The sequence below is a fragment of the Gekko japonicus genome, unplaced genomic scaffold, assembly GCF_001447785.1.
Source record: "Gekko japonicus isolate JY-2015 unplaced genomic scaffold, Gekko_japonicus_V1.1 scaffold917, whole genome shotgun sequence".
NCBI classification, from domain to species: Eukaryota; Metazoa; Chordata; class Lepidosauria; order Squamata; family Gekkonidae; genus Gekko; species Gekko japonicus.
The window spans coordinates 332,060-354,763 of record NW_015169201.1 but is presented as its reverse complement, the minus strand read 5'-3'; the positions used below and the strand labels follow the sequence as shown (position 1 = coordinate 354,763).

At 41.2% G+C, this 22,704-nt stretch overlaps 1 protein-coding gene across 1 annotated transcript in view; it reads left to right on the top strand.

Moving 5' to 3' along the window:
• The window catches only part of DICER1 (dicer 1, ribonuclease type III), a 48,552-nt gene extending 26,507 nt beyond the window's left edge, over nucleotides 1-22,045 (top strand). Inside the window, exons 15-27 of the mRNA XM_015416341.1 lie at nucleotides 1,426-1,605; nucleotides 5,964-6,177; nucleotides 6,926-7,079; nucleotides 7,962-8,144; nucleotides 9,133-9,238; nucleotides 9,332-9,507; nucleotides 10,007-10,781; nucleotides 13,906-14,061; nucleotides 18,533-19,415; nucleotides 19,537-19,805; nucleotides 21,048-21,210; nucleotides 21,295-21,370; nucleotides 21,798-22,045. Of these exons, the coding sequence (XP_015271827.1) occupies nucleotides 1,426-1,605; nucleotides 5,964-6,177; nucleotides 6,926-7,079; nucleotides 7,962-8,144; nucleotides 9,133-9,238; nucleotides 9,332-9,507; nucleotides 10,007-10,781; nucleotides 13,906-14,061; nucleotides 18,533-19,415; nucleotides 19,537-19,805; nucleotides 21,048-21,210; nucleotides 21,295-21,370; nucleotides 21,798-21,963 (3,501 nt within the window). The 3' untranslated portion in view covers nucleotides 21,964-22,045. The remainder of the gene's footprint in view (nucleotides 1-1,425; nucleotides 1,606-5,963; nucleotides 6,178-6,925; nucleotides 7,080-7,961; nucleotides 8,145-9,132; nucleotides 9,239-9,331; nucleotides 9,508-10,006; nucleotides 10,782-13,905; nucleotides 14,062-18,532; nucleotides 19,416-19,536; nucleotides 19,806-21,047; nucleotides 21,211-21,294; nucleotides 21,371-21,797) is intronic.
• Nucleotides 22,046-22,704: the final 659 nt, after the last annotated feature.

Sequence of the window (22,704 nt, the reverse complement as noted above, 5' to 3'; positions counted from 1 at the left end):
AATAATAGTAAATGAAGGCCACTTGCGTCTCTCCCTCCTTACACCACAGTGTTGTCAAATCTGAAACTACTCACAGTTCTATAAATTCTTACATGAAGTCTTCGTTACTTTAGCATTTGATATTAGAGTTGCTAATGAGCTACTTCATTTATACTCTTATGCACAAGAGGGATGTAAATTAAAGAGAGCATAAACACATTCCTGTGCCACCTTGATGACTCTCCAACTCACTGAGCATAAGATTTTGTAGGCAAGAGTGGCTTTGTGAGTTCATTCCATTCCATTCACTTTGGTGTATATGCTGGTTTAGTTTTTACAGTTTGTCATGGCACATTTGTATGAAAAAAAATATCCAGTTGTGTAGAAGATGTTTCCAGTGACTGATAGTACCAATTTTGCCTGTAATTTAAACTCGTTATGAGTTGGATCCAACCAGCTTTTTCACTGATACAAAAAGGAAGGAGGGGGTCCCCACTGACCACAACAAAAGGCTCTACTGGGGTTCATAGTAGGAGTGTGCACAGTTACAGGGCATTTAAAGGGCTCTCAGTCCCTTTGAATGCTTTCAGAGTGAACTCTCAGCAATGTATTTACAGTTTAAATGCCTTTGGAGTTCACTTGTCACAGTGCAGAGTCACACCACAGCTTGGAGAAGGCATTTCAACATTTAAACTGTCCCTTTAAACATTTCCCCCCTCTATTGGAAACAATAGAGGATGGGGGCACCTTCTTCTGGGGCCCAAAGAATTGGACCCCCTGGTTCAATCTTTTTGAAACTTGGGGTGCTTTTGCGGAGAGGCGCCAGCAACTACGTTGCAAATTTGGTGCCTTTATCTCAAAAACAGCCCGCCCCCACAATACCCTGGAACGATTCTCCATTATAGCCTATGGGCACCATTGACTATATTGTCCAAAAAAAATCAACAATCCCGAATATTTCTTGAATCCCAATACCATACCGATAATGGGATTCAGGAATATCAGGAAATACCAATATTTTTCAGGTTCAGTATACCCAAACCCAAAAAATACTGTGGGGCTTTTGTGTGTGTGTTTGTGCGCACACCCCTAGTTCATAGGATTTGCATGGGCAAAAACCACATAGGAATGAGAGCTGTAATAAAGATGGGAATTGGGTGAGATTGAGTAGAAAAGTCAACTGGATCCAGCCCTACACCTACCTTCTGCTAAGTTGGCTTCTGTGACTCTTTCACAAGCTCTTCCTTCAATGGAGAAAAAGCCTTCTTTTGCTGGAGAAAAACTTAGTTGGAAGGGAGTCATGGGTTCCAGTCCAATATATTCCTTTATTCTGAGCACTTTACCTTTTTAAATGATAATTTTATAGTTAAACTTTTCATTGGAGATTTGAAATAATATATTCACAAATAAGCAAACTTGTTAAATACTTTTATGTTGCCTTCGTAGATTCCAGAATGTTTACGGAATAGTTATCCCAAACCTGATCAACTGTGTTATCTTTATGTAATTGGAATGGTATTAACTACACCTCTACCTGATGAGCTGAACTTCAGGCGGCGAAAACTTTATCCTCCAGAGGATACTACAAGATGTTTTGGAATCCTGACAGCCAAACCTATACCTCAGGTAGCAAAATACGTGTTTTTACACCCTATTATGCATCCAGATGTCCTAGATTTGTAAATGGGCCAGAGTATCATATCACTAACAGTACCATCCTAAACTGGCACCCTTTCAAGTCAATTTAAGTCAAGGTCTTCTCGGATTGCACTGTAATTCATGTTCATGGAACAATGTTGGCTATTTTGTGTAATTTTATTTCACTTTTATGCTTGAATGGGGACAATAAATATATATGTTTTAAAAATTAGTCTGTTTCTAAAAGGTTTTGCTGTGGAAATTAGTCTCGAGAAATTTTCTGGCCTTTTGTATCTTTATTAGTCTCTGTGTCACAATATGAGCTTTGAAACGTTTAAAAAAGTGGTTTGTGAGACACAGTGGATATTTGAATCTACTTTGACATAGCAGACATTGTACCATTGACCCATTAGGCTTTTTGGATCACAGCCATGGTTTTCAAATTGGCATGCTGTGATTTTTCTCAAAGGAAGTAAACCGTCTTCTGTGGCAGTAAAAATTAGGGATGTGCAATTTTTTTTAACAGGTATTTTTCGGTTCAGGTACTTTGGATCTGAAAAAACTTCAGGATTCCTGAAAAATCCCAAATCCCAATACCAGTATTGTATTTGGATCCAGATTTTTTGGCAATCCCAATTTTTTTCAGGTCCAGTAGACCCGAGAAGGAAAAAAAAATGGTTGGAAGAAAGTAGTGGCAAAGATGGGGAAAAACACCTTGTTCCCCCAGTCAGCTGTTTTTCAGGCTTTCTACTGCAGTCCATTTAAACAGGGGCCATTTAAAGGGACTGCAGAAGACAGCCCGACAAACAGCTGATCTGAGGGCTGGCTTCTCCTACAGTGTCATTTAAACAAGTCTGCAAGAAGCCAGCCAGACCAAAGCTGACCCAGCCAGGAGCACTCTGCATCCAGCCGGCTCAACTGATCTGAGGGGCTGGCTTCCCATGCAGCCTAGTTTAAATGAGTCTGCAAGAGAAGCCAGCCCAAAGCTGACCTGGCTGGGAGTGCTCTGCTTCCCGCCGGCTCAGCTGATCCTCAGGCTGGCTTCTGCAGTCCCCTTTAAACTTTAAAGGGACTACAGAAAGCCTGACAAGCAGCAGAGTTAGTTCCTGCCTCTCCACTATTTTTTGGGTCTACTTCAAATATATCCAGGATTTTTCCCCCAGTTTCTCAGAAGATCCCGGATATTTTTGGGATGCCAAAATATACCTGGAAAATACCGGTGAAGTATTTTTTTCAGTTCAGATAGATCCAAATGCACACCCCTAGTGGCAATGCTAAATTTCAGCCGTCCTGTGTGCTTCACAGTTGTTAAAGATCATTAAACTATGCCTTTCCACTAGTTTTACCTATAGCAAACCGGATTTGGTTCAAGGTGCTGGTTATTACTTTTGAAGCCCTTTGTGGCCAGGAACCTGCATACCATATGTTCCCCGGCCATGATTTCATACAATGACCATAAGCTTGCCTCGGATGTTGACCCTGACACAGCCTTAAACTGATTTTATTTATTTGGATACTTGGGTGGAATGTTGCAGCCAACTTATGTCAATCCCATAGGATTTTCAAGGCAACAGACAATCAGAGGTGGTTTGCCATTGCCTGCCTCTGCATAGCAACCACGGACTTCGGTGGTCATCCCTCATCAAGCACTAACCAAGGCAGACCCAGCTGAGCAGCCAAGATCTAACCAGATCCGGCTAGCCTGACCTATCCATTTGGATATTTATACCCTTCTTTTCTACCCAATGGGGAGACTCACAGCATCTCCATTTATTCAGTTCAATTACCTTTATTGGCATTGACATTAAATAATAATAATAATAATAATAATAATTATTATTATTATTATTATTATTATTTAATGTCAATGCCAATAAAGGTAATTGAACTGAATAAATGGAGATGCTGTGAGTCTCCCCATTGGGTAGAAAAGAAGGGTATAAATATCCAAATGGATAGGTCAGGCTAGCCGGATCTGGTTAGATCTTGGCTGCTCAGCTGGGTCTGCCTTGGTTAGTGCTTGATGAGGGATGACCACCGAAGTCCGTGGTTGCTATGCAGAGGCAGGCAATGGCAAACCACCTCTGATTGTCTGTTGCCTTGAAAATCCTATGGGATTGACATAAGTTGGCTGCAACATTCCACCCAAGTATCCAAATAAATAAAATCAGTTTAAGGCTGTGTCAGGGTCAACATCCGAGGCAAGCTTATGGTCATTGTATGAAATCATGGCACTACTGTTTGGTTTTTGCATCTCTTCCTAGACTGCTGCAGGAATAAAATGTGAAGGCAGTGGAACAGTGCTTGCAGTTTTGTTGTCCACACCATTTCCTTAAATTCTAACAAATAATGGAATCTTTTAAAAGTTAAAGGAAGGCATAGTGTTAATTGAAAAGTTAATTTACTTGTGTGTAGGGATCTTGGAAGCACAGAAATCTCATTGGCTTCGTTCAGAAATTGTGTGAAACCATAGTTTAATTCAACTAGGTACAGTTAGTTGTTTTCTGAAGCTGGGTCACCCCACTAAATATGGTTGTTAGGATACCACACCCGGATTTGAAGCCAGTTGGTCTATTACCCACAATTAATCTCATATCTGATTTTGTGTTCTGTACAAATGTGGACATTCTGGCTTTTCCTCCGTGCCAGTTAGTGTTCTCCCCAGCTACAGAGGCCTCTAGTCAGAGTTGCTCAACATTAAAAACTCTCACCTTTTACCACATCTCGCTAGTAGCCTCCCTAGTGGGTGTGATTTGCCCATTCCAGGGATGTTGGATGCCTCAGACTCTTCCCTTTTGCAATTCAGGTTCTTTTTCTCAGGTACATAGCTGAGGAGAGGAGCCTTGTCCTGCATTGCCAGTACACAGGAATATGCCGTGTTTCCCCAGTCCAAAACAGACTTGCCATTAACTTGAGCAAGCTGCCTAACGTTTCATACCTGGGTGGGTCACCCACTGCTTGCAAAATCTTTAGGGAAGTGATGTGCATTATTAATTAACTTTTTGTGCTGTTGGTTATTAAACTGGGTCATGAGGATGACTTGATGGCGGGGTTCCCAGAGCTGGGTTTCCTTGATGTCTGCCCTCTATTATTGCACTCATTTTGAAATTTTACTACATGAGATCACATTTGCTGATGTTTGAGGCCAGTGGCCCCTTTAAGATCAACAAAGTTTTATTCTGGCCATTAGCTTTTGTGTGCATGCACACTTCTTGTAACAGAAAAGTGCTTGTACAGCATGGTGTACATGGCTTTTCTGAATTTCACATGGACACGTATGCTGACACATTTGGCAAGAGGCACATCGTGGTTACCTTTTGGAGTGGCTATGAAGCTGGCCTTAGGAACCTTCCTTAGCTGTGCGCAGGTGAATCCAGTGTTCCTCAGGTCCAGGTCCACACTGTTCAGGTGTGACTTATGCCTCAATACTACACAACCAGGACTGCTGTGGGGGTGGGGGTGGGGGACGGGGAACAACTATAATTGCTGTCACAGTTGGATGCTGGTGGAGAGGGCATTTGGCTGTTTGGAAGTAGCATCAGAGAACCCTGTACATGCTGCTTGGTGTTGAGGAAGGACTTGGTCACAGCCATGCTCATCGCAAGCTGCATCCTTAAGAGTTTTTGTCATTCTAGAGATGATGTTCTTCTGAAGGAACACCCAGATTGGGCAGCTGTTAACCACCCCCCACACACACACACACACACAAGTGGGCCCTTCATGAAATCTGGAACTTATCCCCCTTGTCTTCAGAGACCCCTGAAAGTTTACATATACTTTAAGACTCCCTATCCCACCAATAAATTAAGTACATTTACACTGATGTCTCCCTCCTGTTATATCTAGCCTATCCAAGTTAACATTCACAGCTATTCTTGATAGTTCTTTGCTTGCTCAATTTAGTAAAGCTCATAGATTGCTGTTCAGTCAGTGCTGCAGTGCAGGTCAGGATACCAGCTGGGTCTTTGCAGGGTGGGAGCAGGGAAGAAAGGGTGAAGGCCCTGAAACTATTTTTGTTGAGGGATTGCCTGCAAGGCAAATCCTGGTTTTGCTGACTAACCATAGCTCTTAAACCATGGCTCCACGTTAATGTCTGAACAGAGTCATTATATACCTTTCTTTCTGCTAGCTTTCAAAATGAGCCTGCTCCTGACACATCGTTCCTTTGAGTTTCTGATCACAAAATATTAATAGTAATTAGTTACTGTAAATTTTGGCTCTGTTTATGAAAATGCATGCCGCTTCTCTACATGCTCAATAATAGTTTTGCATAACCGTAGATTATACTTGTGTCAGTGCCTTGCTGAAATCGTATCGACTTTCTTTGGTTTACTTTGTCTACTTAGATTCCTCACTTTCCTGTATACACCCGCTCAGGAGAGGTGACCATATCCATTGAGCTAAAGAAATCAGGTTTCACTTTATCGTTACAAATGCTCGAGTTGATCACAAGGCTTCACCAGTACATTTTCTCTCACATTCTTCGGCTTGAGAAACCTGCACTAGAATTCAGACCTACAGATGCTGATTCAGCCTATTGTGTTCTACCTCTTAATGTTGGTAAGAAGAAAGTTAAAAAATAATCATGTGTATGGTTCTGTTTATATGGGAGTTAAAGTTTGAGGGAAGGGTAGCGTCAGTGGCGTCACAGTGAGGTCAGGGTCCCAAAACTGTTTGACTCTCCCTAGACCGAAAGATACCAGATTGGCCTCTACTAGGGCCAGGGCCTTCTCAGTAGTGGCTCCATACTGGTGGAATGAGCTCCCGGAAGACATCAGAGCCCTGTGGGACCTTTTACAGTTCCTGAGGGCCTGTAAAACGGAGCTCTTCCACCAGGCCTTCGATTAGGAGCCGCTACTAACAACATTGAACTGGGATAAGACCCTTCACAACAACTGCATCTGCCTGCGATGTCAACAGTAACGTCCTTTGGCCATACTTCTTGCTACATCAGGGCCAAGAGTTACCGCCACCAGGACTTTAATTGCACTTATTTGTGAATCGTATATGAATGTTATGAGGTGTTTGTATGTAAGGAATTTGTGTTTTATTGTATTTTAATGTTTTAATGTGAGCCGCCCTGAGCCTGCTCTGGCAGGAAGGGTGGGATACAAATCGAATTAAATAATTAAATAAATATAATCTGTACCAGAAACAACCAGCTTTGAAGAAACGGTTGGTTTTACTGCAGCATACTTAACGTAGCTACCTGTTGAAAATATGTACTAAGGTTCTAAAAGAACATTATGAAAGAACATTCAGTTTTGAAACATAACCAAATAACTAAAAAGATCTTTCTTTGTTTAAGTTGATGGTTCCAGCACTTTGGATATTGATTTTAAATTTATGGAAGATATTGAAAAATCTGAAGCTCGTACAGGCATTCCCAGCACGCAGTATACAAAAGAAACTCCTTTTATTTTCAAATTAGAAGATTACCAGGATGCAGTTATCATTCCAAGGCAAGTACCTTGTGATCTGCATGTGTGTATTTGTAACAAATATTGTTAGCTTGCTAACGTTTCACAGATGCAAGCAGAAGGATATGGAATCATGTGGCTTAGAGCTTTCTGGATGTTCAATGTGGTTTTGTGCCAAAAGTAGAAAAGAACAGTTCTTTTCATAGCAACGTACTCTCATTCCTAGGATTGCTTAGAATGAAATTACCACGACCCAGTGGGATTTTGAAGTACTGTTAACTTGCCTTTAAAATAGGTAACAGGAAAGCATGGAGGTTATTAGCACCATTGCTAGCACAGATGAAGAAAACTAAGGAAGCAATAAATAAACCTTAAATATTTATGCAACTTCAAGCATAAATTGAAAGAAAGAAGCAAGACAGATTCTGGGTTGATGATGACATTTAAACAAGGATGAAAGCCTAAAATCTGTTGCATTATACATGTGTTCTTAAAATATAGGGTTGGATTCACTGGGAAAAAATGTAGAAAGGGGTCCCTTTGACCACACAAAGCCCATGGGACTTGCGTGGATAAAAGTGTTTGGGATGGGGGTTGTAATAAAGAGGAGGATTGGGCAAGGTGGAGTGAGAAAGCTGGCTAGATCCAACCTATACGGTAAATCCTTTTTTTAGTTTCTTTTAAGTGGTCTTGGCGTCCCTGTTGAAACATACTGCTCAGGATCCATAGAACCAAGCAACTCATCCCGTGTCCTTCTAATACATAATACAAGCATTTTGAGCCTTTCATTAGTACCCCATGGCAGAGTGATTTGGACAAAAGAGGATATTTCAGCAGCAGAAGTATTTCAAACTCAGGATCTGTCAGGAAGCTTGTTCAGTTTAGCACTTGACATTATAATCCCAAACGTTTACTTCTATCTAGGTATCGAAATTTTGATCAGCCTCATCGATTCTATGTTGCTGATGTCTACACAGATCTTACTCCATTGAGCAAATTTCCTTCCCCAGAATATGAAACTTTTGCTGAATATTATAAAACCAAGTATAATCTTGACCTGACCAATCTCAACCAGCCATTGCTGGATGTGGACCATACATCTTCAAGGTAAAGAGAATACTGAGAACTTGCAAGGAATGTTCATTTGAATTTTGGGATGCTTGTTAACCCTGCAGTTGTTTACAATCATTTTTATGTGGGTGATTAACCGTGGAATGCTAAGGAGAGTTAGAAGGGAGCAACTCTCTTTATGATTGCAGTGTAAAAATATATGCTATAAAGTTTCCAGATAGGGTTGCCATCCTCCCATTGGGGGTGGGGGTTTTTCCTGCTTTTGGGGGCCCTAACCCGCCGCTGGCTAGAGACCCGTCATGCCCGACATGCAGGGGATGCTCTAGCATTTGGGTAAAAACTCGATGATGACCATAGAGTTTTTTTACCCAAATGCTAGAGCTTCCCCTGAACGACTAGCCCAGTGCAGTGACGTCACTTCCGGTTGGAGCCCTCCGTAGGGATGCAGGTAAGACCTGGCAACCCTATTTCCAAATTGAGTGGTGATTTTTATATGTGGCTTCATAACTTTCCCCACTATTTGGGGGCCCATTTTCCAAAAACAAGTAATACCTGGAGTTGCCTTTGGGGTTTGCTTAAAATGAAAATTCAAGGTGAATTTGTTTCCAAAAGAAGAAAGTTTCTGTAAGGCTAGAGAGATGTCTTAGAAGGGATCCACATATTTGTTCCTTTAATATCTTTCTGCAAGTAAAGCCTTTTTTCCTTACTTTGTACTCCTTCCAGCCACTTAACAAAATGAGTACTGTGATGTGCCTAATACCAGTGTGTGGCATGACTGTTGCAAAGGGGTAGGTGTGTCAGTCTGCTGTAGCAAAATATCACATAAGTCTAGCGGCCCCTTCAAAACTAGCAGTATTTATTTCTATATGAGCTTTCGTGAGTCATGCTGACTTGTAATTAAGAATGAAATCCTAAATGGAGTTGCCACTTTTCTATAATCCCCTTGACTTCAATGGACTTAGAAGGGTATAGGACTGCACTGCTACTCTTTTAAGCAAAATGTTTTCATCACATCTGTTTTTAGGCTTAATCTTTTGACTCCTCGTCATTTGAATCAAAAGGGGAAAGCTCTTCCTTTAAGCAGTGCTGAGAAGAGAAAAGCTAAGTGGGAAAGTTTGCAGAATAAGCAGGTAATGGCGTATTTTCCATTTTGTGGTGCTCAGTTCCTAAATATCATTAAAGGGTAACTGTGAAAGAGGGTTTTTTTTTCCTCTTCCTTATAGATCCTTGTTCCGGAACTCTGTGCTATACATCCTATTCCAGCATCACTGTGGAGAAAAGCTGTTTGTCTCCCAAGCATTCTTTATCGTCTACACTGCCTTTTGACAGCCGAGGAACTCAGATCTCAAACCGCCATTGATGCTGGTGTAGGAGTTAAGTCACTTCCTGCAGATTTCAGGTATTTATTTATATCTCACTTTTCTCCCCAGTTGGGACTCAAAGGTGCTTTTAGAACATTGTTCTCCCTTCCTCCATTATCTCTCAACAACAGCCCCGTGAAATAGGCTAGGCTAAAAGTGTGTGACAGGCCTGAGGTCACCTAGCGAGCTTCCACTCTCTCCACTACAGCAAATTGGCTCTCAGCAGTTATGACAAGCAGTTATTTTTGTTCCGTTTATGGTGTTTGGATCCAACCCATTAAGTTATAAGTCACTCAGGTGCCAAATGAACTGTGGTGGCACAATGGCCATGATATTAGCCGCACATGGACATCCGGATTCATCTTTTAAAAAAATCTTACTAGTAGTGCCTCTATGCCTGTTCACAAACGGAACTGCAAAATTTAGTGTGCTTCAAAAGCAGTTTTTAATTCCTTGTGGTAGGATTACTGTGGGTAGAAAGCACCAGCATGGATATACACATGAGAACTTTGTTAACTGGATAATTTTATCTCACAGATACCCTAATCTGGATTTTGGATGGAAAAAATCTATTGACAGCAAATCCTTCATCTCTGCTGCCTGCTCCTCTCTAGCAGAGAATGAAAATCATTGTAAGCACAGCGCAATTGTAGTCCCTGAAAATGCTGCACATCAAGGTGCTAATAGAACCTCTTCTGCAGAAAAGCATGACCAAATGTCTGTGAACTACAGAACATTGATTGATGAGTCTCCCAGTAAGCTCCAGAGTGATGTTTCAGTAGAACTGGCAACAATTAATGGTGTTTCTTACAATAAAAACCTTGCCAACGGCAATTGTGACTTAGACTTTTGCCAAGGAAATCAGCTAAATTACTGCAAGCAGGAAATACCTGTGCAACCAACTACCTCGTATCCTATTCAGAATTTATACAACAGTGAGAACCAGCTCAAGCCCAGCAATGAATGTACTCTACTGAGTAATAAATATCTTGATGGAAATGCCAACAAATCTACCTCAGATGGATGCCCCAAAATGGCAATGACCAGCAGTGCTTCAGATACTTGTAATCTTTCAAAAGACAGAATGGATTCTGTAGTAAGCCCTTGCAATGGGTACTCATCAAAAACCCTTGGCCCGAACCCTGGTCTCATTCTTCAGGCTTTGACTCTATCAAACGCTAGTGATGGATTTAATCTGGAGCGCCTTGAAATGCTTGGTGATTCATTTCTAAAGCATGCCATCACTACTTACTTGTTTTGCACTTACCCTGATGCTCATGAGGGACGCCTGTCATATATGAGAAGCAAAAAAGTGAGTAGGGTTTCCATTTTCTAAATATTTTGTAAAAAACAGTACCAAGTAAATTTGCTGGATGTGCTTAATAGCATTATCGTAATCTGCCTTGAGAATTTCAGCCATTGGATATATTTGTTAGTATGTTACTTTGTAGTACCAGTGCTACTAATTCATTAATTGTTTAAGGGCTCTTAGGACTTTCTAGAACCAGAACATAAGAAGAAGAGCCCTAGTGGATTAGTTGAGTGGTCCCTCTAAGGCAGCATCCTGTTTCACACACTTGCCAACAACTTGCCCTGTAGGGCGGCAAACTAACAGGGCATAGAGACCAAGGCCCTCTTCTGTCTCCAAGCACTGGTATTCAGTGTTTTCATGCCTCTGAACATGGAAACCTCTTTAGTCACCATGGCTAGTAACCATTCATAGGCCTCTCCTCCATGAATAGGTCTAATCCCCCTTTATTTAAAGTCATCTACTTCCATAACTATGTCAATTGGCTGTGAATTCTACAACTAAATAATGTTCCCAAATTCTAGTACTTTAGAGAGGGAGAAAAAGTTCTCTTTATGCATGGGGTGGAGAAAATGGTTAACTTTATGAAGTTCTGTCAAATCTCCCCCCCCCCCCCCAATTCTTTTCTCAAAGGAAAGGTGCTGGGTGTTCCAGCGTTTAATCATCTTGGTTGCCCTCCTCTGTATTTTCTATGGAACAATCTTTTGAGCAGTGCACACAGTATTCCTAATGAAGCCACACCATAGATTCACAGATGGGTAACATAATATTGGTCCTTTTATTTTCAATCCCTGTTCTAATAATCCATGGCAATGAGTTTGTCTTTTTTACTGCAGCTACACACAGTAGCCATTACAACCCCAAGGTCTCTGTCTTTTTTAGTCCCTGAAAGTTCCCATCATTAAAGTGTATGCTTTTAAGTTGAACTTCACGTCTCATGTTGACCACTCACCCTTTTTAGATATATTTTCCTGGAGTTTTTCACCATACTGAATAACATCCGCAAACTTGGCATCTACTCTGCTCACTCCCAATTCTAGATGAGTTATGAACAAATTAAGTAGCACTTGTCCCAATGCTGATCCTTGTGGGACCTTGATCATCACTCAGCAAGGGCCATTGGATTATATATCTGAAAATTCTGTGCTTCCAAAACAGTGTTAGTTTGAGACAGTCATTAACTTTGGCTCACGGCATGATTTATTCTGCAGGGATTACAGAATAAATATTAATTTATCATACTCTTCACCCCTTCCCAAGTTTGAAGATGTATGCCCAGCTGAGGTATTTAGTGAGAAATATGTTAATTTACAGATACAGATTTCAGCAAAATGTTATGCAAATATTGTCATTACATATTGCATCAGGTCACAAGGATTTGTCTGCAGCGATTCCATATTTTGCATAGAATGAGGGTTGCCAGTTCCAGTTTGGGAAATTCGTGGAGTGATGTGGTGGAGCTTGGAGAGGGTAGTGTTTGGGACCTCAGCAGGGATGTGATGCCGTAGAGTTCACCCTCCGAAGCAGCCATTTTCTCTAGGGGAACTGATCTCTATCATCTGGAGATCAGTTGTAATTCTCATAGATCTCCAGGCCTCACCTGGAACCTGGCAACTCTGCAAAGAATTGGTGAACATAGTTGGCTGCATTAGCTTAATTATGTGAAAGATGAAACAAGTAGGGGCAAAATAAGAGAAAGGGGGGAAATCCCTTGACTTGACACTAAACACTGTACCAAGAAAAACCAGAGATTAAAAAGTGCAATTGTTTAAAAATTGTCAACATGGCAAAATATTTAAGTGCTCTTTGAAATAATTTATGGAATTCTCATGTTAAGGCACAACACAGGAAAGCAATATTTTATTCCACCTTGTATGTTGATTGGAAATCCTTTATTGGATATTATTATCCTACCCTTCCAAAAAGGGTTTATTCTCAGTGAAGCCTTGTAGGAAATCCTGCAAAGGAGGGTGCACTCACACTGGCTTGTCAAAAGTTGCTTGCTAATCTCTATCTGGGGTTGCCAAGTCCATCTTCCACCCCCAGCGGGGGACTTTGGGGGCGTTCCTGGAGGGGGCGGGGCATCCCCGACATGATGACGTCACGTTGGGGACGTCCGCCGCCCCCCCACCCGCCCGTGTGCCAGATCTCCAGAAACGGCAGTTCCCCGCACTTAAAGGAGCCGGCATTTCCCTTTTAAATGCAGGAGCTGGCATTTCCCCTTTAAGAGCAGCCGCGTTTCCCTTTTAAGAGCACGAATCTGGCATTTCCCTGCAAGCTTGCGGAGATTGGGCTTGGGAGGAAACACGGGTTCCACACACTTAAAGGAAGAGAGATGGGTGGCTGTGGGTGTTGGGGGCGGGGCTTCCCCTGCTGGCCATGTGGCCGGCGGCGGGTAGAACCCCCCAAAAAACAGGGGACCCCTGGCAAACCGGGGGGTTTGGCAACCCTATCTTTATCGCTAAAGAGGAGTTTGAACTTGTTTCCACAGCCAGTTTACTAGCCATTGTACTTTGCTGGCCTTGTAGATTTCCTAACTTAATAGCAATGAGTTGTTTCTTATTGTGGGAGTGGATTTTTCTCCAGAAGTCTCCTTTGACCCTTGGTAATCTGATGCTGGAATTTGGAGGGCTTGTGTGAACAGGAAGGCGTACAGGTCAGGGCAATGTAATGAGAATTGGGCAAAATCTCACTTTTCTTTCTCTTCTGCTCATGGAGCTGTGTAAGCTTAGCATTAATTTTTGTATTCCTAAAGAAAAATAACAAGACCGAAATCAGATCTGCTCCAGTGAACCACTGTGGATTCACATTGCAGGCCATTTGTGGCTCTCTTTTGCTTATGCTGTTTTGAAATAATAAATTAGCTGTGTTTTACACATAACTCTGGGGCTTTCTTCAAATGAACATTCTTCTTCTTGTTTTGATCAAAAAGCAATGTGTACAAGGTTGCATTCCATATCCGAGCAGATTTATTATGAAATGTTGTATATTTTTTGTCTGTGTTGGTTTGAATATAAAAGGGGAATTTGTTCCTGTAACCACATGCTACATATATAGCCTAAACTTACTTTATTTGTGTTCTTTAGCATAATCATCTATAGATTATGATAAACACTTTTTCTTAAAGGTCAGCAATTGTAATTTGTATCGTCTTGGGAAAAAGAAAGGGCTTCCTAGTCGCATGGTGGTATCTATTTTTGATCCACCTGTCAACTGGCTTCCTCCTGGTTACATAGTAAACCAAGACAAGAGTAACGCAGACAAATGGGGAAAAGATGAAATGGTAAGCCATTGCTGAAGTGCATTTACAATTAAATGTTTCCATTTATGGGCATGTCATTACTAATGAAAGAGGAAAGTGGGGCCTCTGCTTCTTATAGGTTAGCAAAAATATTGGCTACTACATCTCTGCTCCTGACTCTGTAACTAAAAAAATAGTGAAAAGCCAGGTGAGAGGTGTTTTGTGTAATTTGGTGGTAAAGTGGAAGACAATTAAAATCTGCCACGTTTTTCTTGGCCTGGTTTTGTTAAAAACTCACATTAGAAAGTTCCATAGATTTGGTGCCACTACTGAGAAAGCCGTCTCCTGGACCCACCTAATTTCAGAAGGTGGTGGAGGCATCCAAGGCAGGGCCTTTGAAGATAGCCATAGTGATTGGGCAGGTTCATAAGGGAGCATGTGGTCCTTCAGGTATGTTGGTCCCAAAGCATATAGGCCTTTGAAGGTCAGCACCAGCTCCTTGAATTGTATCTGGAAACAAATTGGGGGTCAGTGTAGGTGGGCCAAGACTGCAATAATATGATCCTTAAGACCCACTCTAACAGCTGCAGCACCAAGTGCACCAAGTGACGTTTCTGGACACTTTTCAAGGGCAGCCTCACATACAGCATAGTGCAGTAATCTAATCTAGATGTAACCAGGGCATGCGCTATAGTGGCCAGATCTTTTCTTTCCAGAAAACGCCTCATCTGGCTAACCAGTCAAAGCTGGTAAAAGGCAGTCCTGACCACAGCTGCTACCTGCTTATCCAGCAGTAGGCCTGGGTCCAATAGCATCTCCAGACTATGGACTATGGGTGTGCGTACAGATCTACCAGAACTGAAAATATACCCAAAAAATACCTTATCTGTATTTTTCAGGTATATTTTGCCATCCCAAATGTACCCGGGTTTTCTCAGGAAAACCGGGGGGGGGGGAATCCCCCGAAAATCCCAGATATATTTGGGAAGTACAGGTAGATCCAAAAACAGGAAAGGCAGGTGCAGATTGCTCCCATCTCCCAGGTGTTTGTCAGGCTTCTACTGTAGTCCCTTTGTACTTCAAAGGGACTGCAGAAGATGGCCTGAGGATCAGGGTCAGCTATGCTGGGGGGAGCAGACTGTTCCTGCCGGCTCAGCTTGGGGCTGGCTTCTCGTGCAGCATGGTTTAAACTGGGCTGCAGGAGAAACCATCCCAGCAGGATCTGCGTGCCTTGGGGAGTGATCTCCCCACAGCACACAGAACCGAGACACACAGATCCTGGGTCTGGCTCCTTCTGCAGCACAGTTTAAATCGCACTGCAGGAGAAGCCAACCCAACCCCAGGATCTGGCTGGTTTTTTTTTTTTTGTCCAACATTTTTGTTCTCGAGTCTGTCAGACTGGGAAAGATTGAAGGTCAAAGAAGACAGGGACGGCAAAGGATGAGATGGTTAGACAGTGTCATAGATGCAACGAACATGAAATTGAGCAAACTTCAGAGGACAGCGGAAGACAGGAGGGCCTGGCGGGATCTGGTCCATGGGGTCGCGAAGAGTCGGACTCGACTGTGCGACTGAACAACAACAACTGTCAGACCTGGAAAAATTTGGAATTTCCAAAAAAACCTGGATTCAAATACTGTTACCAGTATTGGGATCCAGTATTTTTCAGAAATTTCCCCAAAAATATACCCAAACCAAAAATTACCGAATTTTTAAAAATTGCACACCCTACTATGGACCTGCTCCTTCAAGGGGAGAACAACCCCATCCAGAATGGATACCACTTGAAATCCTGGGTCAGACCATCCAGTCACCAGTAGCACTTTTGTCAAGATTAAGCTTTAGTTTATTAGCCCATAAGCCCTCAAATGCTTCCAGGCACTGGTTCAAGGTTTCTGCAGCCTTTCTGAGATCATGCGATAGAGCTGAGTGTCATCTACATATAGGTAATAGCCCAGCCCAGATCTCTGGGTGGCCTAACTGCTATTTAAATGGGTAAAGTACTAATATGAGCAGGGAATATGTTTAGTGATGCTTTTGTAAGAGGCTGCTGTTGTGCTGCTTCCAGAATGGGTCTTAAAAACAGTTAGCATTATTAGCTCACTGGTGTCATTTGTTGCATCTTTGTACTGGTCTCAAAGCTTTGAAATCTTAGGCTGTGGACTATTCTTTGGTCGGCTTTGCCAGCATTTATTGTTGGTGGTGATAAAAGACAGTGAGATTCTGAAGCCCTTATTAAGTATAAGCCATTACCTTACATAAAGCATTGGGACAGACGGTTTTGGACCACACCCTCTGACATTTCACTTTGTCATTAAGACTGCCAGTTTTCAAAAAGATTCAGTTGTCCAGTGTTAAAGAAATGTGTTAGCCTTACATGGCTTAATAACCAGCATGAAACTGACAATACAGTCCTATGCGGAGTCACTCCTGTCTAAACCCCTAGAAGAGGAAAGGGTTTAGACTAGAATAAATCTGCATAGCAGTGAACTGTGAGTGCAAGTTCTTTGCCTTGCTTTGAATTGGTACTTCATAGAAAGTCAGAATCAAGATTGGAAATGGCAGATAAATGCACATCTTTTTTTTTTTTAATTCATACTTTGATGACAAAACCACCAGAGGGCATACCAAAATATCAAAAATCTATTGGAATGTTTTATTGCACAGTAAAATATTCTAAGTATTGTATAAATGTGTTCAAACATCACATCAAAGACAATTGTTGTCTAGTTTGCTAAAAAATAAAATGGGTTTGACCATGTAGCGTACAGGTATGCAAGGCAGAAGGAAGGAAGGAATAAGAAGCTGTTCCTGATGCCCAGGCAAAAACAGAAGCTAGCAACCAAGTTCTCCACCATTAAGGAAATAAAATACTGCAATGTTTATTAAGAAGGTATTATCTAGTACTGTATGTATGCAGTAAATTCCTTTTATGAAAGACGACTCAAGTATGTTCTAACTGCACATGAAAGCCCATTTAAAAACAAAATCTGAGAATTTCAGGGCCACTTCACATAGACAAGCTACCATACAGGCCTCTTGGCGCTGTTGAGCTATCTTCATTTTTCACAATCCTAAATAATATGACAGCTATAAACATGGTTCGGTTACTGCTCACCTCTGACTCCAGATAATTTGTGACTAATTTAAGAAGCACTGGTCCCACTATAGGTCTTGCGGGGGGGGGGGGGGCACACAGCTTATTTCCTTCTGTTAGAACTATATGTTTAGTGCTATCCTCTGTTTTTATTTATTTAACCACCTGTTGTCTTTTCTTCTTTTCTCACGACTGCTAGGCTTGCCTAGAAGTCTTTCATTTGGTCAAAACTTTTGGAAGCCCAGGTATATAATGGCTCAGCTCAGAGATTGGGAGCAAGCCTCAGGCTAGCTCCCTTCCCCTGGAACCCTTTCAAACTTCCTTTTTGTCAGCAAATCAGAGTTTGGCATTTCTTCTGAATCAGCAAACTGTGCCTTGTCAAAAACCAGAGAGTGCCCTAGCACAAGAGAGAAGGGGGGAATAGAGGTGTGAGCCCGAAGCTTACCTTGGTTTGGTGCTCCATCTCAATCGTCCCCAAGCCTTTCCTTGCTCCAGTAGAAGAACAAGAGTGAGCCCTGGCAAGGACCCATTTTGATTTCACATGTGGCTTATTTCTACTGAAGAGCATTTTACTGTTAGCTTAGTTTATTTCATGTATTTGTCTCAAATCAAAACTGAAAAATATGTTGGCAAGCTGCATGAGAAATGTTATCTATCCTAGGTCTAAATTATTCCTATTTTGCTCTAGGTTTTTTCCCCCCCAGATACAATTTGTGTTTGAAAACCAAAACATTCATCGAAGCCATAGTATTTACCAAGTTCTCAAATTCCCAACTCAGTGTTTCAGTATTATCCAAGCAGATGTTTACATGAATGTCAAACCTTGATTAAAATATTTGGTCTAGAGCTCTTGCATGTGTATGCGGATATGCTGAGACATTGTCTAAACTGGTTTCATTCATGCTAACCAAATGGGTTTGTAACTATTCTGCAACCGGCTCTATTTACTAATGTGAAAAATTGCCATTTTTCTGCTTAAGCACAATACCATTATAGTAGGCCAGAAAAATGAGGATTTTTTTTCTCACTATAGATGCTTGTTACTGGGCACTGTTTTTTAATGCATTCAGAAGCCTAATTTTGCAAGTAGAGGGAAAGGGAGCAGCACAGTTTGGTAATAATAATCACACAAATCCAAATTCAACCATTCAGTTGGTTTTTACTTCTTATGCTAGAGCAAATAATAAATCTTATATCTGATTGCAGTATTCCTGTATTTTTATTTGTTGCCCACATTTCTTTAAATCTGTAGTTCTTAATATGACTCGTCATGTATCTGCATCCAGTGGAACTAATTAAAAACAGTTAAAATTAGCTGTGTTATACTATCAACAGCTATGAAGTTGTGAAATTGTTTAAGTTTTGTAGTAAATTTAGCATGGTGCCGCTTCATCCTTTATTTTAATCTGTTTTCAGACAAAGGAGGGCTTGTTGTCAAATGGAAAACTAGATGATGATTATGAAGATGACGATGATGACGATTTGATGTGGCAGGTACCCAAGGAGGAAGCTGACTTGGAAGATGACTTTTTAGAGTATGATCAGGAGCATATCAAGTTCATTGACAATATGCTAATGGGTTCTGGAGCTTTTGTGAAGAAAATCTCCCTCTCCCCCTTTTCGCCCACTGATAACAGCTATGAATGGAAAGCACCCAAGAAGTCATCCTTGACTAATGTCCAGTTTTCATCAGATTTCGATGATTTTGACTACAGTTCTTGGGATGCCATGTGCTATCTAGACCCTAGCAAGGCTGTGGAAGAAGATGACTTTGTAGTTGGTTTCTGGAATCCATCAGAGGAGAATTGTGGCATTGACGCTGGAAAACAGTCCATCTCCTATGATTTGCATACGGAGCAGTGCATAGCTGACAAAAGTATTGCAGACTGTGTGGAAGCCCTTCTGGGCTGCTATCTGACCAGCTGTGGTGAGAGAGCTGCCCAGCTTTTCCTCTGTTCACTGGGCCTGAAAGTGCTTCCGATAATTAAAAAAATGGACAGGGACAGTGTTCTGTCTTGTTGCAGAGACCATTTTAACAGCCAACAGAAACATCCTTCAGCAAACTGTATTTCTGCCTCTCTAGCCAATCAAGAGTCTTCTTTGTATAAAGACTTGGTTTATGGCTGTTTAAAGATTCCGCCAAGATGTATGTTTGATCATCCAGATGCTGAGAGAACATTAAATCACCTTATATCTGGCTTTGAAAACTTTGAGAAGAAAATTTACTACAGTTTCAAGAATAAGGCTTACCTACTTCAGGCATTTACTCATGCCTCTTATCATTACAACACCATTACTGGTAAGTCATTTGAAAAGTCTCCTTTTGCATTGAATGTGAAGGAATGCAGATTTACTTTGAAAGGAATGTTAACTGCATTGCTGTGTATTCCCTCCCTTCCCTCGATCCTTGTGTGTTTAAGATTGTTACCAGCGGTTGGAATTCCTGGGAGATGCAATTTTGGACTACCTCATAACCAAGCACCTTTACGAAGACCCACGGCAGCATTCTCCCGGAGTTCTAACAGACCTGCGATCTGCCCTAGTTAACAACACCATCTTTGCCTCATTGGCTGTAAAGTACGACTACCACAAATACTTCAAAGCTGTCTCTCCTGAACTGTTCCATGTTATTGATGACTTTGTACAGTTTCAGATGGAAAAAAATGAAATGCAAGGAATGGATTCAGAGGTTAGTGCTGTTAGAAAGTAGTTTTGAATCCCACTTAATATGTTGCCTGATTTTCAAGAACCTGGTACCTTTGGTGGTTGTTCTAACATAAGCCAGTTTTTTTTTTAAGCCACTAAATATCATATGGTAAAAAAATCCTAGTTTCTGGCATCTTGCTACAACTCTCCTGAATTACTGACCCTGCAATCGGGGCTGTGTGTGTTCCTCAGATCTATTCTATAAATTTTCTGACGATAAAAAAAGAATTTGGAAAAACTGAACCTGTATATATTTGTATACATTCTTCAAAAGGAGCAAATTTAGATAATTTCTCTTTATTTGGCATAACTGACAATTTTACTCATACTTGAGTCTTGTTTTTCTAATCACGAGAAGCAGAGGAAGCGATATAGGATGCTGAATCCTATTCCCATCCACTGGGATGGGAATATTGAGCCCCCTTTCTTGCTTCTGATATTTCACTGGTTTTGGCCAATACTCACTTTCAACTGTAGCTCCACAGGCAAAGGCTAGAAACTGCCTGTTAAAAAAACCCAAAAGCTGAGATTTTTCAGGACGCTAAATTCTATGCACAATAGCATATCCTGAGCTGCAACTGTGCTGCAAAATCACAGCATGCACACAGCCTTGCCTATGAATCAGTGATATTTGGGACAGATTTTTGCTTCTGATCCTTCTTTGCGTGAGGATGTGGCACCTACACGTGGCAGGACCCTCGGGGAGCTCAACAGAGCCCTGTTTCTTCTCCTCCCCCTCCCCTTCCATGTGTACATAGAAGCTGCAGGCTAGGAAAATACATGGAATTGGAGTGTTGTGTGCCATACCCCAGCCAGTACTCCCCCTGCACATTGTGAGTAACCTGCATTTTAGATCCTGAATAACTTGAGTCTTGTGAAGAATCTCTCCACTTGTGGGCACTGTTGCCCTCATACAGGGAGAGGATCACACCATTTTTGTTTAACCAGAGATAGTAGTTGATGATATCTTAAATTTGCAATCAAATTGATTGGACTGTTTAGGTGGATATCTGCATTTTTGTAGATACGTGCTGAACCTGTGTGAGTAAGCACAATCTAAACTCAAAACGGCCAATCTTTTCTTGCTTAACCAACATTCAATTGATTTTAAAAAGTATCGAAGGAATAGGGTCGTCCAAGCGAATGTGCCTGCATGTGTGTGTGTGCATGTTTAAAGATTACTTTGCAAGAACTTCCGTAAAGTAAAACCAAATTTAAATTTTAGCTCCGAAGATCTGAAGAAGATGAAGAAAAAGAAGAAGACATAGAAGTCCCGAAGGCCATGGGGGATATATTTGAATCTCTTGCTGGTGCCATTTACATGGATAGTGGAATGTCTCTGGAAATGGTTTGGCAAGTGTACTATCCAATGATGAGGCCGTTAATAGGTAACGTAAGAGCTCTCAGAAGAAAATTTCTGTAGTTCATGGTTCCTATTAGTAGGGTTAAAAATATAAATTTTTTCATCACAGAAAAATTCTCTGCAAATGTTCCCCGTTCCCCAGTACGAGAGCTACTGGAGATGGAGCCAGAGACAGCTAAATTTAGGTAAGAATCCATTTGTTGGGCATCTCTTGAAATCATGTACCGTGCATTGAATTTCAGTGATCTTGTTAAGTGGTTTAAATAGGGTACTGTTGTGGAGAAAGGCTGCAAAGATAATTGAAATTATGCACAATAATATTCAAGTGGAAAACACATTTTTGCATCCACTTGGAAAATACCAACAGCCTCGATGCTTTCAATTTATTTCTGTTTATCTGCACACCCACATGTGTGCATGCATCTGGTGAAGTAGGCAGTTACCCCTATGAAAGTTCATGCAGTAGATTAACTTGAGGTTCACGGGGTGGTTTGTGTTGTGGATTAACATAGTTCTGTAGAAGGGAATTAATTCCCTTCTGGCTATGGTAGCTGTAACTTATATGTTTATTTCTGTTTTTCTTTGCTTTCCCCACCCCTCAAACTGGTGCAGTCCTGCAGAGAGAACCTACGATGGAAAGGTCAGAGTAACTGTGGAAGTTGTAGGGAAGGGAAAGTTTAAAGGTGTTGGAAGAAGCTATCGGATCGCCAAATCTGCAGCAGCACGAAGAGCTCTACGAAGCCTCAAAGCAAATCAACCTCAGGTTCCAAATAGCTGAGACACCTCTTAAAAACAACAACAACGGAGAGGGAGATTTTAAAGCTGATGTTGAGAGGAACAAATTGAAGACAGCATTTAAAGTTTGGTAACAAAATAGCTAACAACGTTTAACATATATACATAATTTTGGAACTAATTGTAGTTATAGGGTTTTTTTTCTTTTTGCGCAAACACAATCTTGTCTTCTTTCCTCACTTCTGCTTTGTTTAATCACAAGAGTGCTTTAATGACATTTAGCAAGTGTTCAAAATTGTTGTCAGGTAACATTTTATTTACTTTGTCAGACTCAGTACAGCTTTGTTTAGTGTTAAAGGCCAGGGAGCTTATGCTGAACGCAGTTACAAGATTTTATATATATATATATATATATGTTTGTGTGTATGTATGTATATATATAAAAATCTTGCGATTTCTCCAATCTGTGCACTAGTGCCAGTCACAAAGCAGATTATAAACTGTACTGGATGATTTGGTGTAAGGATAAGCGTGCCAGTATTGTCCTTGTTTTTTCTATGTCATCTTGGCATTAAGATGGCATTCCCAATCATTATTGCACTTATTTGTTAGGGACAGGTTTTGAATTGAAATGTCTGGCATCTGATAGAAATAAACAGATGCCCATGTAGTCTTGCATTTTGAAAGGTTCTTGCCTTAAAAGTATATAAGCCCTCATTACTCGCAACCTTTAATTTCTGATCTCTTCGGAGCAAAACTGTTTTACATTCCCTTCATTTTTAGA